This window comes from Protopterus annectens, chromosome 7.part0 (genome assembly GCF_019279795.1).
Source record: "Protopterus annectens isolate FY-2018-M chromosome 7.part0, PAN1.0, whole genome shotgun sequence".
NCBI classification, from domain to species: Eukaryota; Metazoa; Chordata; order Ceratodontiformes; family Protopteridae; genus Protopterus; species Protopterus annectens.
In genome coordinates this window covers 16,597,871-16,612,668 of record NC_056739.1, presented here as the reverse complement: position 1 = coordinate 16,612,668, position 14,798 = coordinate 16,597,871, and the positions used below count along the sequence as shown (strand labels likewise).

The window sequence follows — 14,798 nt, the reverse complement described above, 5'->3', positions numbered from 1 at the left end:
GATGCTAATGGATGAATTCACCTATAAGTGTCTGACACCTTCAGAGTTGAATGTAATGATAAAAGATTTACATGCCGATCTATATGACATGTTATTGAGTGGCATTTTTGATAATAATTTGTATAAATATTTTTTGATTGAAACACCTTTAGTACCGACTTTCAGAGGTCTCCCGCAAGTTCACAAGAATCCTATAAAGCCTCCATTAAGACCAATTGTATCAGGTAAAGGATGGCTCACGGAGAGCATATCTATATATCTAGAAAAGCAGCTGAGACTGATAGTGGAGTTAACACCTTCTATTCCTAGGGACACCCAACAATTTCTGGAAACATTGTCTCCTTTAAATACCACTAGACTTCTAACTGAGACTGACTATTTAGTAACACTGGATATTAAATCCTTGTTTACTAGTATACCCAATGATATAGGTATTGATTATCTAAGGTTATATTTGATACAGAGAGGGATTTCTAGAGACCGAGTGATAAGGATTACTATGTTATTAGAGCTGGTTCTTAGTAACAATGCTTTTACATTTGATGGTAAATATTTTCTACAAACGACTGGTGTGACGATGGGCACTCCGTGTGCCAACTCATATGCGAATTTGGTCCTTGCATACTGGGAACATACATATATATTGGACAATGCATTTTTTTCGAAGTTTATCAAGTATTATAAAAGATTTGTGGATGACCTCTTCCTTATTTGGGGAGGTGACTTAGATATTCTGGGGGATTTTATTAATTACATCAGTGGCACTATGAGTTTCCTTACATTTACTAGCAAATTCTCTAGAGACTCAATTGAGTTTCTGGATGTGTTATTAACCAAAGAGGCAGATATTATACATACAGTGATATATAGGAAACCTTGTAGAAGAAATGCATTTTTACATAGAGACAGTATGCACCCACCCCACATACACAAGAATGTAGTTAAGAATCAAACACTAAGGTGCTCTAGACTGACTAGTAACAATGAAAATTATAGTACAGCCACAGGTGATATACAGAGAGATCTCTCAAAGAGAGGCTATCATAAAAAGGAGCTTGAGATGTATCACGTTGATCGAACAACTGAAGGCTGCCCCTGTATCAATAGGAGCAACTGCTTGGATGAGACTGAAGCATCATTTAAGAAGAACAGCAGTATTAGGAGGAATAGGGTTACCATGCCATTTACTAATAATAATAAGATTATAACAAATGTTATAAAGAACTGGAGTATTTTAACTTTAGACAAAGGGATCTGTGAGATTGTAGGTCAACAGCCGAGTTTTAGCTACAGAAATACCAAGTCTTTAAAAAGATTATTATGTTATGAACGTAATGAGATCAGCAAACCTATCTCTGTTAAGAAAGGAACATTTCCATGTTATAACTGCAATCAATGCTAATATATTTTGGGCACTAATGTATTTGAACATCCATATACTCACATCATATACAAATTTGTTTTTTATGCGAGTTGTACGTCTAGGAATGTTGTATATTTTGGTTGTCAAAAATGTGGACATTTCTATGTAGGTAAAACTAATAAGAGTTTAAGGGAAAGACACAGGGAACACATTTATGCTATAAGCAAGGAAAATGAAACCAGTGGCATTGCCAGACATGTACTTCAGAATGATACCACACATAAGTTTACGTTCCTGATACTAGAACTCATACACACTACAGAGAGATTAGGTAATGTGAATAATTTCACTGAAAAGGAAGAAAATAGATGGATAATTAAATTACAAGATGACCATGGACATGGTTTGAATGATAGAGTTTCCCTGAAACCGTTCCTTAAGGATAGACCCTTGCGACATTAGAGGTTTTCTATATATGTATATATTTTTTATATTTTTATTATTTGTTAATCCACATTTCCTGTTATGTCTACAGGTTTTTATTCTGTGAGTTCATGTATACAGATATGTATTTATATAGTTGTTGATATCAGTAAATGTGTTTTTATAGACATTTATATATATATATATATATATATATATATATATATATATATATATATATATTTCTTTGTGTCTTTCGGCTTTTCCCGGTTAGGGGTCGCCACAGGGAACTCCGGTCCGCTAATGATTGGTAGTTGATTTTTACATGCCGAGTTACCAGCCCTGACACACAACCTTCAACAAAGGTACACCCATTCACTCATATCTCCACGCAGAAGACGCTCTAACTGAGAATCGAACCGGACAGCATCTTACTGTGAGGCGACAATGCTACCGCAGCACCACCGACTATCTATATATATATATATATATATATATATATATATATATACATTTTTTATAGGTTTATATATATATATTTTCTATATGTTTTTTATATATCTTTTTTATGAAACTTATATTTTAACACTGAACCTTTTCTCTATTTGTTTTTTATGTATGTTATATAACCAATGCATTTTTGAATACACACATTTTAAGGTTTGGATAAATGTTAGTGATAATTAGCACAGTGATGCCATTGGCTCTCATAGACTATTTAAGGATTCATTTTTGAGTTTGTTTTTAAAGTCTGAAGAAGCATCAACTGAGACATGAAAGCACTTACTGAAAAATAAAATTTCTGCATTTATTGAAACTTATCTGAGGTTTGCTTCGATTGTCGTGGTGTGCCTGTCATTCTACTTTTTGAATTCCCATGTGTAGTTTATACATCATCAGAAGGCAAGTTATTGGTCTATAATTTTTGGGGTAGCTTGCAGGTTCACTCTTAAGTAGGAGCATTGTTTTACCTGTTGTTAGCCAGGTTGGTGTGTGTTCAGGTTGTGCACATACATAGTTCTTGCTCATGGCTAAATCTTCGTGTAAAGATGTTAATACTTTCAGCCAAAAGTTAGGTACTGCATCTGGGCATGGGGATTTCCAGTTAAAAGCTTTTCTTAACTTTGTTTCAATTTCTCTGTTACTTCATCCCATTTCGTATCCTGTACCTTTAAACTTCTTATTTTTTCTTTTACTACTTTTATCCATTTAACATCTTTCTTGTGTTTCACAGGATCTTCATAGATACTTCTGCAAAATGCATCTATTTCTTCTTTTTTGGCGGTCTTTCAATTCCTTTTACCTTGTTGTGATGGACTAATTACACTCACTCAGATTTCTATCAGACACTCAGCATGGTTTTCGGCCTTTTCATAGTACCACAACTGCCATAATGTCTTTCACCAACACAGTCAACCAGTATAGAAATGAAGGAAAGTTTGTATCTGCCATCTTTTTGGACCTCTCCAAAGCCTTTGATATGGTAAATCACTATGAACTCATCCATGTCCTCACCTCCCTAAACCTCAGCAGCTCCACCATTACCTGGTTTAAAAACTACTTATCAGACCGCCAGCAGGCAATTCAGTGGCAACAGGAACTCTCCCCCTTCTTCCTGTCACCCTAGGGGTTACCCAAGGCTCCATCCTTGGACCCCTACTCTGCTCTCTCTCTTCGCCAACAAGCTTCATACCTCAATCCCGCACTCTAAAATCATGCAGTACGCAGATGGCTCCACACTTATATCAGCAGCCCCCTCCCTAAATGTCCTACAGACCATAATACAAGAATCTTTTCTATCTGCCGAAAGATAGCTCACTGACACCCAGTTTATTCTAAATCCCAATAAAACCAAACTACCTCTCTTCTACCCAACTAAATTCCCCCTATCATGTCAACCATTCTCTATCACATCCATAAATAATACCACCATCTCACCTGTAACCCATACCAAACTTCTAGGTGTCAAATTGACAACAATTTAAAATTTGATATTCACATTTCCCAAGCCATAAAGTCCATAAGAAACTAGGTCTTCTCTACAGAAATAAACAATTCTAACACCAAACACAAGAGCAACTATCACCTGCACCCACCTCTTGGCAACACTTTTATATGCCTCCAATATTTACAGACCTCAAAAAAACTGACCTAGCTAAACTAGAATACTGCTACAATAGAACTGCCAGGTTTGCGCCAGACTCTCCCTACAGAACACATCACTGCACACCCTAGTATGTTGGTTAGAACTAGCCCAATTACTTCTTTTTAATCAACTAATCTTTGCCCACAAAATCCTCCACCATCCAGAAAAAAGCCCTGCTCTTCAAAATTTCATAAAGCCACATACCAACAGTTGTATTCTCCATTCCAGCAACAAATTTCTTCTTCATATTTCCAAAGCAAATAACTCAGCCGGAGACTCACGCTTCTCAAACACCATTCCCAAAACTTGGAATAAACTACCAGCCACAATAACCTCCAACTGCTCTATAAACAAGTTCAAAAAATGTCTTAATTCTCACCTAACTCACACCTGGCTCTGTTCTTGTACCTGCCCTGGCTAACTCTATCACTAGTTCAACCTGTCAGGTACTCACAATCATTATAATTCCAAACTTACAGCATTCTAGCCTTCTGTACGCTTAGCTGACTGTGTTATTCATAATACTCTTACCCAAAAAAGTAATATAGCAATATGTCAAACTGTTTTCTATTATATCCAACTATAATAATTCATGTCAGTCATTCAACTAACTCTAGCTTTAATTAATTCAGCTGTACATATTACATCTTATACTGTTGTCAACTTTTATAATTTCTTTATGGCATTACTCTTCCATACTTTTTGATATCTTTTATAGTTTTTGTAATTTTACAATTTTTTTGTACTTTATACTGTTTTAATCTTGAAATACTGTATACTTTTTGCTGGAACTTTCCTCTCCGGTCCTCTGCTGAAAAAGGACCTGTGTCCAGTCAGACTTTCCTGGTAAGCAAATGTAAAATAAATAATTGTTTCCCAATTCTCTATAAAAGTTTTTGGGTCATCAATAAATTGCTTATTTTGTACTTTTCCTTTATATTTATCTGTGTATATTCTGTTTTTCCGCCTGTGCTGAAACTTCGTTTATTTCCGATAGTGCATGATAGATCCTGGTCTGTTCTAATACTGCGCTTTGCTTTTATCCATCTATCTTTCTTAGTATTTCTGTTGATCTGTTCCCTCTTCTATAGCCTTCCAGCAGTGAAACTTCTTGTATTAATTGCTTTATAGGTTTCTCTATTCGATATTTCCATGATGGTATTCATTTTCTCCCCTTCCTTTCCCTCACTACCCTTGTGTTCTTGTGGTAGAACTTTTATCAGTTATTAATTTAGCTGCACAGTAATATATCCTGTTTACTTGTGTTATATTGCATGGATCTCTGTGGACAGTTCTAATTACTGTGTTCATTTGTTTTATCAGACTTCTGACTTTCTGGGTTTTGTTGACCTTCTGCAGTCTATTTCTTTCGTTGATCTTAACATATCTATGTCTATTAAATCAAGCAACTCTTCTCTTAGCTCATTTTCTTCCAAACTGAGGGCACATTATTTGTTTTCCATTTCCTGCGGGCATTCTATAGAAAGTTCTATAGCATCTTCCTATGGCACCCTCTCTTCAATTTCATCCTGTGCCATCCATTGCTCAGTCATATGGGAACTCACTGGCCTGTCACTCCTCAACATTGACTGCATCAAAGTTTCCACAGTTTCCTGTTCCTTCCCTTGCTGTCTAGCGTCAAGTGAATGTTTATACTGGTTTCCTGTGGAAGGCTCCAACATATCTTGATATGGCACCTGACCAGTTGCTTCCTGTTCCACTGGTTTCACCTTAATTTGGATATCCTTTGCTCTATCCTGCTGTGCTGCTTTCTGCATTATATTTTCTACACTGAATCCTTCACTTTGCAGGTGTTGCATAACCTCAATTTATATTTATTTGACTTCTCCATTACTAATCTCCTTTCCTACTTTTCCTCTTTGTCTTCTTATTTTTTGTATTGTAAAGTTTTCCATATCCAGATTCCTTTGTATGTATTTCTCTTCAAATATCTTTGGTGCTGCTGTTATTGTATTGGTTAGTTTTGCGTTCTCCTTTACATAAATATTACACCATATTAAATCTTTTTCTTTCCCATGTCCATATTTCTTCTTCAGATGTCTCCTTATCTTCTTGCTTCTCCTTACTTTGAGGACTCTCTCCATCATGCTGTGAAGTAATCTGTGTTAGACCTTCTACATTAAATCCTTCACTTCGCAGGCACTCTTCAACTTCTATTTTTTTTTTACTTCTACTTTACTCATCTTCTTTTCTACATTCCATCTTTGTGATTTTATTTTTTATTGTGAAATTTTCCATATCTGGATACCTTTGCCTGTATTTCTCTTCAAATATCTTTGGGGCTGCCTTCTTTATATTGATTAATTTGGCTTTCTCCTTTGCATAAATATTGCACCATTTCAAATCTCTCTTTCTTTCCCATGTCTGTATTTCTTTTTTATACTTTTCAAAATTATCTGTTTTGTTATTTACATTTTTGCACTTCCTGAGATGCTTCTTTTTCCGAACAGATCAAAGTTTCTTGATCTGTATACTGTTTTTCAAAAATCTGTTGTATTAATAAATGCAAATTTTTATTTGAAGTTTCGGACAGTTTTTCCTGTGAAAATAATTTTCTTTCCTCTAATTTATCTCTTAATCTTTTTTGTATATCCTGTGTCTGGAAATTCTGGGCTTTTTGCATAATAGTAGCAACACATAATTTCTTTCTTATCCTCGGTAGTCCAGTCTATCATCTTTAGGGATGTTCTTTGGCCTATCAGTTTTTGTGATTTGCTTTGTGGACTGCTACTTCCTTCTACAACAGAGGGCCATCCTCCCCCTAGGCCTGGCCCCATTGTAAGAATGTTTCCGTATCTTGGGGATTCTACACTCATTTTTTTCCAGTCCTGGCACCAGTGCGCCTACCAGGATTGGGCACTTTTTTATCCTGGGTCTTGTGCACCCAGCTATTTTTTTTTAGTTTTTGACTTACTTCTGTCCGTGATATATGCTATATAAATACAGTCTAGTGTCGCCTTGGTGAGATTTTGTGAAAAACAGGGTCCACCTCGTGAAGGTACTCATTAAGACTTCAGGATGAATTCAGTTTCAGCACTACTACTCTCCTTTGCTTGCTGACTTTTCATCTCTTCTTTTGGACCCTTGTGTGACTTTGTTGATGTACTGCTAAGAAAAGTTATTTGCTAGGAGCTCTGCCTAGAAGGGAGTGAACACTTCTTCAAGGACTACCGCTTTAAATCATCTCCATCAAGCATTTGGAATTAACAGTAGCTTTAACAGTAGATCAGCACACTAAAAAAGTCATTATTGAAGAACAGGTGGCACTGTAGATATTCCACATATCTGATTTTTACTTTTCCCTCCTGGGTGAAATTATCTTAGAAAAAGGTGATCTAATCTTATGCCGGTTAGTGATCTAATGAACAGAGGCAAAGAGAGAGAACCAGTTATTTAAGTTTAAAATCGACGTGGGTTTAGAATGCTGCAACATTTTAATGGGTACTGTATCAGGACTACTGCTTAAACTTTTAGACCTAAGAATGTAAGAGAACATACATGCAAAAGTGGTATTGCATTGACAGATATGCTTCACAAGATAAACTTTACTCCAAATAAGCAGAGGTCTTTTTTTTTTCATGTTATATAGTATTTCCGGGAATAGTAGTAGGTCTAATTTAGGTCTATATTATATTGTCGTAGTTTTAATACTTCGAATCACTAAAGATCGAACTTTAGTGATCGAAGTCTTAAAACTTGGAATTGATATAAAAATATTTTTAAAACAAAAAAAGACAAACAAAAGGGTGTAAGCAGGGGGGCAAGATGCACTGTGCCCCCCACACCCCCGTTCTTTAAATATACCAACTCCAAGATCACGCTACAGTGTAGGAAACTGAAATCTTCTGTTTCTGCACTGTATTGCAGTGAAGTGCGATCTCGGAGTTGATATATTTAAGTAGGGGGTGTGGGGGGGTGCAGGGGAGCTTGCCCCCCTGTTTGCAGCCTTTTGGTTTGTCTTTTTTTTGTTTTAAAAATGTTAATAGCAATTCGAAGTTTTAAGACTTTGATCACTAAAGTTCGATCTTTAGTGATTCGAAGTATTAAAACTTCGACAATATGATATCGACCCGTCTAATTTCAGTACATTAAATTCTGAATGACTACCCATTTCAGTTCAATGTGTTTGCTGCAGTTACTGCATGCTGTACTGTATTTAACACAACTAATGATATAAAGTTTGTTCAGGTCTCATTTCTGTATATTAAATTATGACTGACTCCCCATTTTAATTAACTGTGTTTCCTGCAGTTACTGCATACTGGTCTATACTTGATATGTTAATGGTGTAAATTTTGTTTATGTTACAACAGAAGTTTTGTTTGTGTCATTTTATAGATCAGAGGGATTGGAAAAAAACATTCACAATATGTTGCTGGAAATGGAGAAGAAGGCAAATGAGATTGGTAAAGTATACTGTTAAAATATGAGCTAATATATACTTTACATTAGAAAAAAAATATTTGTATATGGCTTTTTGAAACATTCATAGCATTCCTCTCAGTTGTCTCTGATTTCGTCTGAAATGTAAGTTCTGTCCCTCTTAATCCCTCCTAAAATTGGTGACTTTTGAAAAAAAGGTAATGAACTACACTTAATAAATAATGACAATAACTGGAGTTATAGACTTATTATTTGGAAAATGTGTAATAATTCACATTCTCTTATTATGCCAATGTCTCGGGTTAATAGAACTAATATTTTAAAAGTGTCCCCGATTGCCCCCGATTATCAATTTGTCCCTGATTCTGTTGAGATTTGCCCCAGATTGGTTGAGAGCTGTAATTCATAGAGTCAATATACTTAATTTCCTTGTTTGTCTTCTCCTCCATGCCTGCCAACCATCAGCTATCCCCCCTTGAGTTCTGAGCCTCCACCACAGTGGGTCATTTTTTTGTCAGTGATGAAGGAAGTAGGAAGCTGGAGGCATGATCATCCAGGGAGCTGTAGTAATGATAGTTTTTTTTTTCACTTGCTTAAGCACCTGTTGCCCCACTGCACTCCAGGCAAGCAGTACTTCCACAATACTGGCCTGTCATCACATACACACACATTCATCATTTCCTCTACTGCAGTAGCCTGTGGGTTGTGTCTTACCCAAGACAATAGTAACTGGCCAGCTTCCAAAAGATCCCTCCCTCAGATCCATTCTGACTGCTGATTGGACAGCACTGAAGAGGGAAAATCGGCAGTCAGACTGGAAAATCTTTAGTACTTTATAGCAGTCTCATGAAGAAGCAGCATAGAGGATGCACAACAGCAGCAGCCAGCACTTTGGCTTTTTTTCTCTGGCAGATAAGTCCCCTTTGGGAAAATCTTCCTCACAAAAAAGTATTTATTATTTACTGTTATGGATATTTATTTATTCTATGTATAATTAAAAAGAGAGAGAAGAGAATTATTATGACTCATCCTTTCACACGTTACATTTTTTATATCTATCTATATAAATATATATAAACACATGCAACTTCTCTGTGAAAGATACAGCCATATGTACAGTTGTGAAGATTTTACATTATGGTGCATGCATTTTTTTGAATAGGTAACGTTTGTCAAAAAAATAGGTACTATTTGTGTTTGCCCAGTGACAGCTCACCCTTCATTAATCTGTGTCAGGCTTTTTAATTGTATTTAACTTGGACATATGTTAGACTTCTGATTTTTTGTGCATATGGTGTGACAATGTGTTCAAAAAACATACTGCCTTACTGACATTCTGGTAGTATTATATATCAGCAACAAAAATAAAAAAATTGAAGACAAATCCAAATAAAACGACCAAAGGAAAGATTCAACACTGGTTTATTCACAAATCCCTAGCGCCTCGGCTCACGCCTTCAATTCTGGTAGTATTACTCTGCTGCCTTCCTCTGGCAGTCTGCTAAAGCCCAGCGTCCCTTCCACTGCCTGATAATGTAAGGCACCTGTAGGTGTAATGGACCAGTCCCTTGACAGTACAGGGACTGCCTTACAGGCCCATCAACTCGTCACACGTTGCTCCTTTGGACTCTATGCCTTCCAGTACACCTCGGTCAGACCCAATAGTCCAAGGAACTTTGGCTTTGACCATGTCCCTTACTCTCTCGACTCTGATATTATTGGAAGCTTTTGGGTCCAGCTCGTTTGCATCCTGGGTTGTTCCCCCCTCTTGATGGATTGATAGATCTTATGGCACAGAGGGCATGGAAGCAGCCTGTTGTTACAGAGCCAATCCATAAAAGAACAGGCAGAATCCTAGTAGCTTCCAAAGACAAAGTAGTGTCTAAAGGTCTTCCACTATATGTCATGGTGGTAGCAGCAGCCATGAAGAAAGAAGTTCCCGAAGAGAGTTCTTCTGCCCATCCCACTAACAGAGAATCCAGGGCTTTGGACAGACTACTGAAACGGACTTGCTCTTTAGCAACTTTTGCACTCAGGAAGCTGAATCACCTTGCTCATTTGACTCGTTTCCAAAGGGACTTTATTTATTTATTTATTTATTTATTTTACATTTGTTGATCAGGCTAGTCCAACTGGATACATGTCCATTTTCAGTAGAGGCCTGCAATACTAAGAAGACTGCTCTCATCTCCAAGATATTGATATGAAGTTTAGTTTCTGTTGGTAACCAAGTCCCTTGAACCATCTTCCCCTCTAAATGCACCCCACACTAGTAGGGAAGCATCCAGGAATTGGTGAACAGAAGGGTCTCCCTTCTGCCACTAATGGAGAAGTTATCCACCAACTTATGTGGTTTCTACATATTTGACTGAAACAGATTCTGCTGTAGGGTGGATGGAGACTCTATGACCACCGGACTGACAGTGTCCACTGCAACACTTTCATGTAGTATCTTGCCAGTGGTACTAACATGATGGTAGAGACCATCAGGCCTAACAAATAGACTCAATCTTGCTTGTGGATGGGGATGTTGAAGTATCTGAGAAGCCATCAGCCTTAACAATACTCTTGATACTGAAAGTGTGGCACTTTGTTGAATCATGTTGCTCTAACACCATGTGAATTCTATGTGTAGAGTAGTCAGCAGTTTGCTAATCACACGATTGATATTTATTGCTAACTGATATGCAAGATGGAGTAGGAAAGCTTGGTGCTGTAGCAGTAGATCCCTGGAAGTAGCTGTTAGGAGCCTATCATCTAGATATTGGAAGACTTAGCTCTCCTGCAGTCGTAGGTAAGCTGCCACCACTGCCATAATGTTGAACATCCAGGGAACTGTGATGAGACCGAATGGTAGTGCTCTGTATTGGTAATAACTGGCTCCCAGATGGAAACACAAAAACTCCTGGATTGTCTTTGGACATTTATATAGTAGTAGGTATCTTGGAGATCTATACAGCACATTCAGTCATCCTTCCTCAAGAGAGATAATATGGACTGCACCATAACCATCTGGAATTTTGTCTGTCTGACTGATTGAGATGGCTGAGATCCAATACTGGCCTGAGGTCCCCTGTCTTCTTTGGAACTAAAAAGAACCACCTGGAATAGAATCCAGATTGTAACTACTCTGGGGGGACCTGTTAGATGACTATCAACTTTGAAACTTCAGTTGCTGCAGATTCCAAATAATCAGGTGGAGCATCAGGAATTTTTAATTTTTCTTTGATGGATATAAAAATGGTATTGTATAGTCTCTGGTGATTATCCTTAAGATGCATGAACTGGAAGTAATGATTTGCCAGGCTTGCAGGTGTAAAGTTAAGAGCCCCCCCCACCAACTACCTCCAGAACGCAGCAGCAGGGTAACCCTTCAGGGGAGCTGGTAGAATTTCTCAGTGAAGAGACCACAGAAAACATGATTCTGTGGTCTGCCTCTGCTTCTGGGATGATGTCCATTTGAGTTGCCTTGCCCTCTTCCTTGAGGGGGGGGGGTCCTATCCCCAGGAGTGTTGTGGTGAAAACCCTGTGCTTTCCTGAATCATGTTTACTGAGTTCCACTTTGATTCCCGGAAAAGGATCTATGAGGAGTGGAGAAATGGATTACTATGGCAGACAGTCTTGCCTTAACTTGTATCCAAATAGTGTGGAACTATTGAAAGGGGCATTAATGAAGGATGTCTTGAAGCTTTCCTCGAAGTTGCATAGCCATATCCAAGCATGGCAACACATGGTAATGCTTGTACCACATAATCTTGCTGTGCCATTTGCTGCATTTGACAGCAGTCGCATAGCAACAGTAGAAGTAGACTGCAGGGTAGAAATTTGGGCATTGACTGTCTTTTGGACATCTGACAGGAAGTTATCCAAAAGATACTTGGATATCCCCTTGTATTTAAATATTGTTTAGTTTTGCGATCTGAGGTAATTCAGACAGAAGGAGGGAATTATGGATAGAGGAGGAATCAGATTCTCAGATCCAAAGCTCTGGCAGAAAGTGCCGAGGTCAGATCCGATTGGATCAGATTACCCAAATATTAAATCAAATGAAAATGAGACTACACAGATCTATTTTTATGGTAAGTACATAACTTTCATTTTTAGGTAATGCTTCTCATTGTGTCCGGGGGTAGAGTTATTTTGAATGGGCTCAGATTCCTTTCAGTTAGTCATACACCATTCCTAGCAGAGTTTTTCAAATGAATATCACTTTGACAGAGAAGTGGATTTGAATCTTTCCTATTCTTTTTTCATTGCTTTGATACTGAGAAACTCTGACCCTCGCATCCATTTGGGAAGTATCTATTTTCTCATATTACTTCCAGGACGAATGAGATATCTTTTGGGCTGACATAAGGAGGTTCTCAATAAATTCAGGATATTTCTCCTAATCTTTTGTAAGTAGTTTTTGTCTCAATCTACAGTCCACATAAAACAGATAGGTAACAGGCTTATGTTGACTTCCAGACTTCACCCTTTGGATTTATAACAGAAAGTTTTATAAATTTCTGCAGAGGCAGTGTCTAGCACCCCTGCTTATGTTCTGTTTATTTAGACATTCCTAGATATTATATTAAATCCTCTCACATGCCTAAAAACAGCAAGAAATGTTTGGTGAGGAACTAGAACCATGTGAAACCTTTCCAATGAAGGGCTAGTTACAGTTTCAGGAAAAGCTAGGTGTATCTGCCTTCCTTTTCAGCCTTTGCTTTGGCCTTTATAAATACCAGTCCCATCAACTGACTCGATTCATTCCCACTTGGCAACTGATTGTCACAGATTCACAGGGATTAAATGTCATTTAAGTGGAGAATAGCTGACACTGGAAACAAAGACTCTTGTTAGGGGAGTTTTTCTCCACCTTCAAAACCAATCTGAAAAATTTCCTTTGGTTTTTCTGCTTTATTTGACCTACCAGTCATTTAACCAGTACTGATTTTTTCAATGGTTTGTATTTCATAATGCTTTTGACACCATAGAAGACCTTCCTCAGAGTCCAGTTTCTAAACTCTTCCTCCCTATCAGTCCTCTAAGAGTATATCCATTATGCTAAATAGCAACCCTTAAAACATATTGCTTTTATTCCCTAGAGATGCTTGTGGTTCATCGGGACCTGTAAAATCTGTGCGTCTGGGTTGCACTATTAGTCTAATTACAATACCTCTTGGGCATGATTCTGGGATTTACATTGGTGGGGACTTTTTATATATAGGTTTTTACAAGTATTCCTTTGTTTTTCTGTATGTCCAAGTCTCTCTCTCTGTCTCTAGACACCTCAGAGTTTCTTTAGAGGATAGTTTCTTTGAGGGTAATGGTGCAAGGCCTGCACATTTTTCAGACAGACCTGAGCACACAGCACCACAATAGTATGGTATATCAATAAGCCAGGGAACAATAAGCCATACCCTTATTTTGCCTATTTTTGAGTGCTTGGTAGTTCATTCTTCAGTAGCCTTAACCTTTGCACTTTACTTTCCATTAGAGCAAAACATAGTGGCAGGCAAACTGCGTGGAATCAGTACAGACCCACATTAAAATAATATGAGTAGGTCTTCCAGGTATTGATCCAATTCTGTGGAATACATTAGAAAGATATTTTAGTTTTGTTTTAAAACAGACAATATATATCTTTTGTTTTTTATTTCCTTTCAAGGGACTTTTCCTTATTCCCTTTCAAGGGACTTTTCCTTATTCCCTCTACCCTTTCCATGGATATTGGAGGTATTTCTGTATACTGAGAAGGACTCTCCAAAATTGTTTTTATTGAATTATCACTTGTGACATAAGCAAACTTAACATTTGTATAAAAGTAATCAAACCATATTAACAAGTTCATGTTTACAAACATTATAGGATATATAACAATATATGTGCTGTATAATCTAAGCAGCATTACATAAATTATTCAATTCCTGTCCTCTCTTTAGCCTCCTTCCTCCTCCAAAACATTTTTCTGCATGTATTGTTCCCACAATTTCCATTTTCTGCTATGTAGTTTACCCCTACCCTTTTCTAAAGATCCCACTCCCTGTTGTTTTGTCTGTATTACAATATTTACTACTTCAAGTATAGTTGGTATACATTTTGATTTCTGTTTTGTAGTAATTGCTTTTTGGCAGCCACCGGAATTAAATTTAACAAGGCCTTACTATGTCTAGGCAGTCCAGATCCTGTATCCCAGCTCAAAAAAAATTATTTCCTTAGTTACGCTTATTTGTTCACCCAGCATTCCTGGTAGAGTGCTCTGTATGGAATTTTAAAGTCTGCCAACTCATTAAACTTCCATAACATATGATCTGAAGCAGTTACTTCATTTGATCTGCAACCTGTGGGACTCAGATCCGACCTCGGATCCGACCGGCAGCTTTCCAAGCTTCAAGATCCGAGCTCCTAGCTCCTCCCCCCTACCCATAATCCCTTGCTACCAACCACATTACCTCAGATCGTTTTTTGCCGCGGCTA

At 37.5% G+C, this 14,798-nt stretch overlaps 1 protein-coding gene across 1 annotated transcript in view; it reads left to right on the top strand.

Moving 5' to 3' along the window:
• The window catches only part of LOC122805771 (synaptonemal complex protein 1-like), a 5,909,626-nt gene that overhangs the window by 855,107 nt on the left and 5,039,721 nt on the right, over positions 1-14,798 (top strand). The window contains exon 4 of the mRNA XM_044076039.1: positions 8,292-8,359. Within this exon, the coding sequence (XP_043931974.1) occupies positions 8,292-8,359 (68 nt within the window). The remainder of the gene's footprint in view (positions 1-8,291; positions 8,360-14,798) is intronic.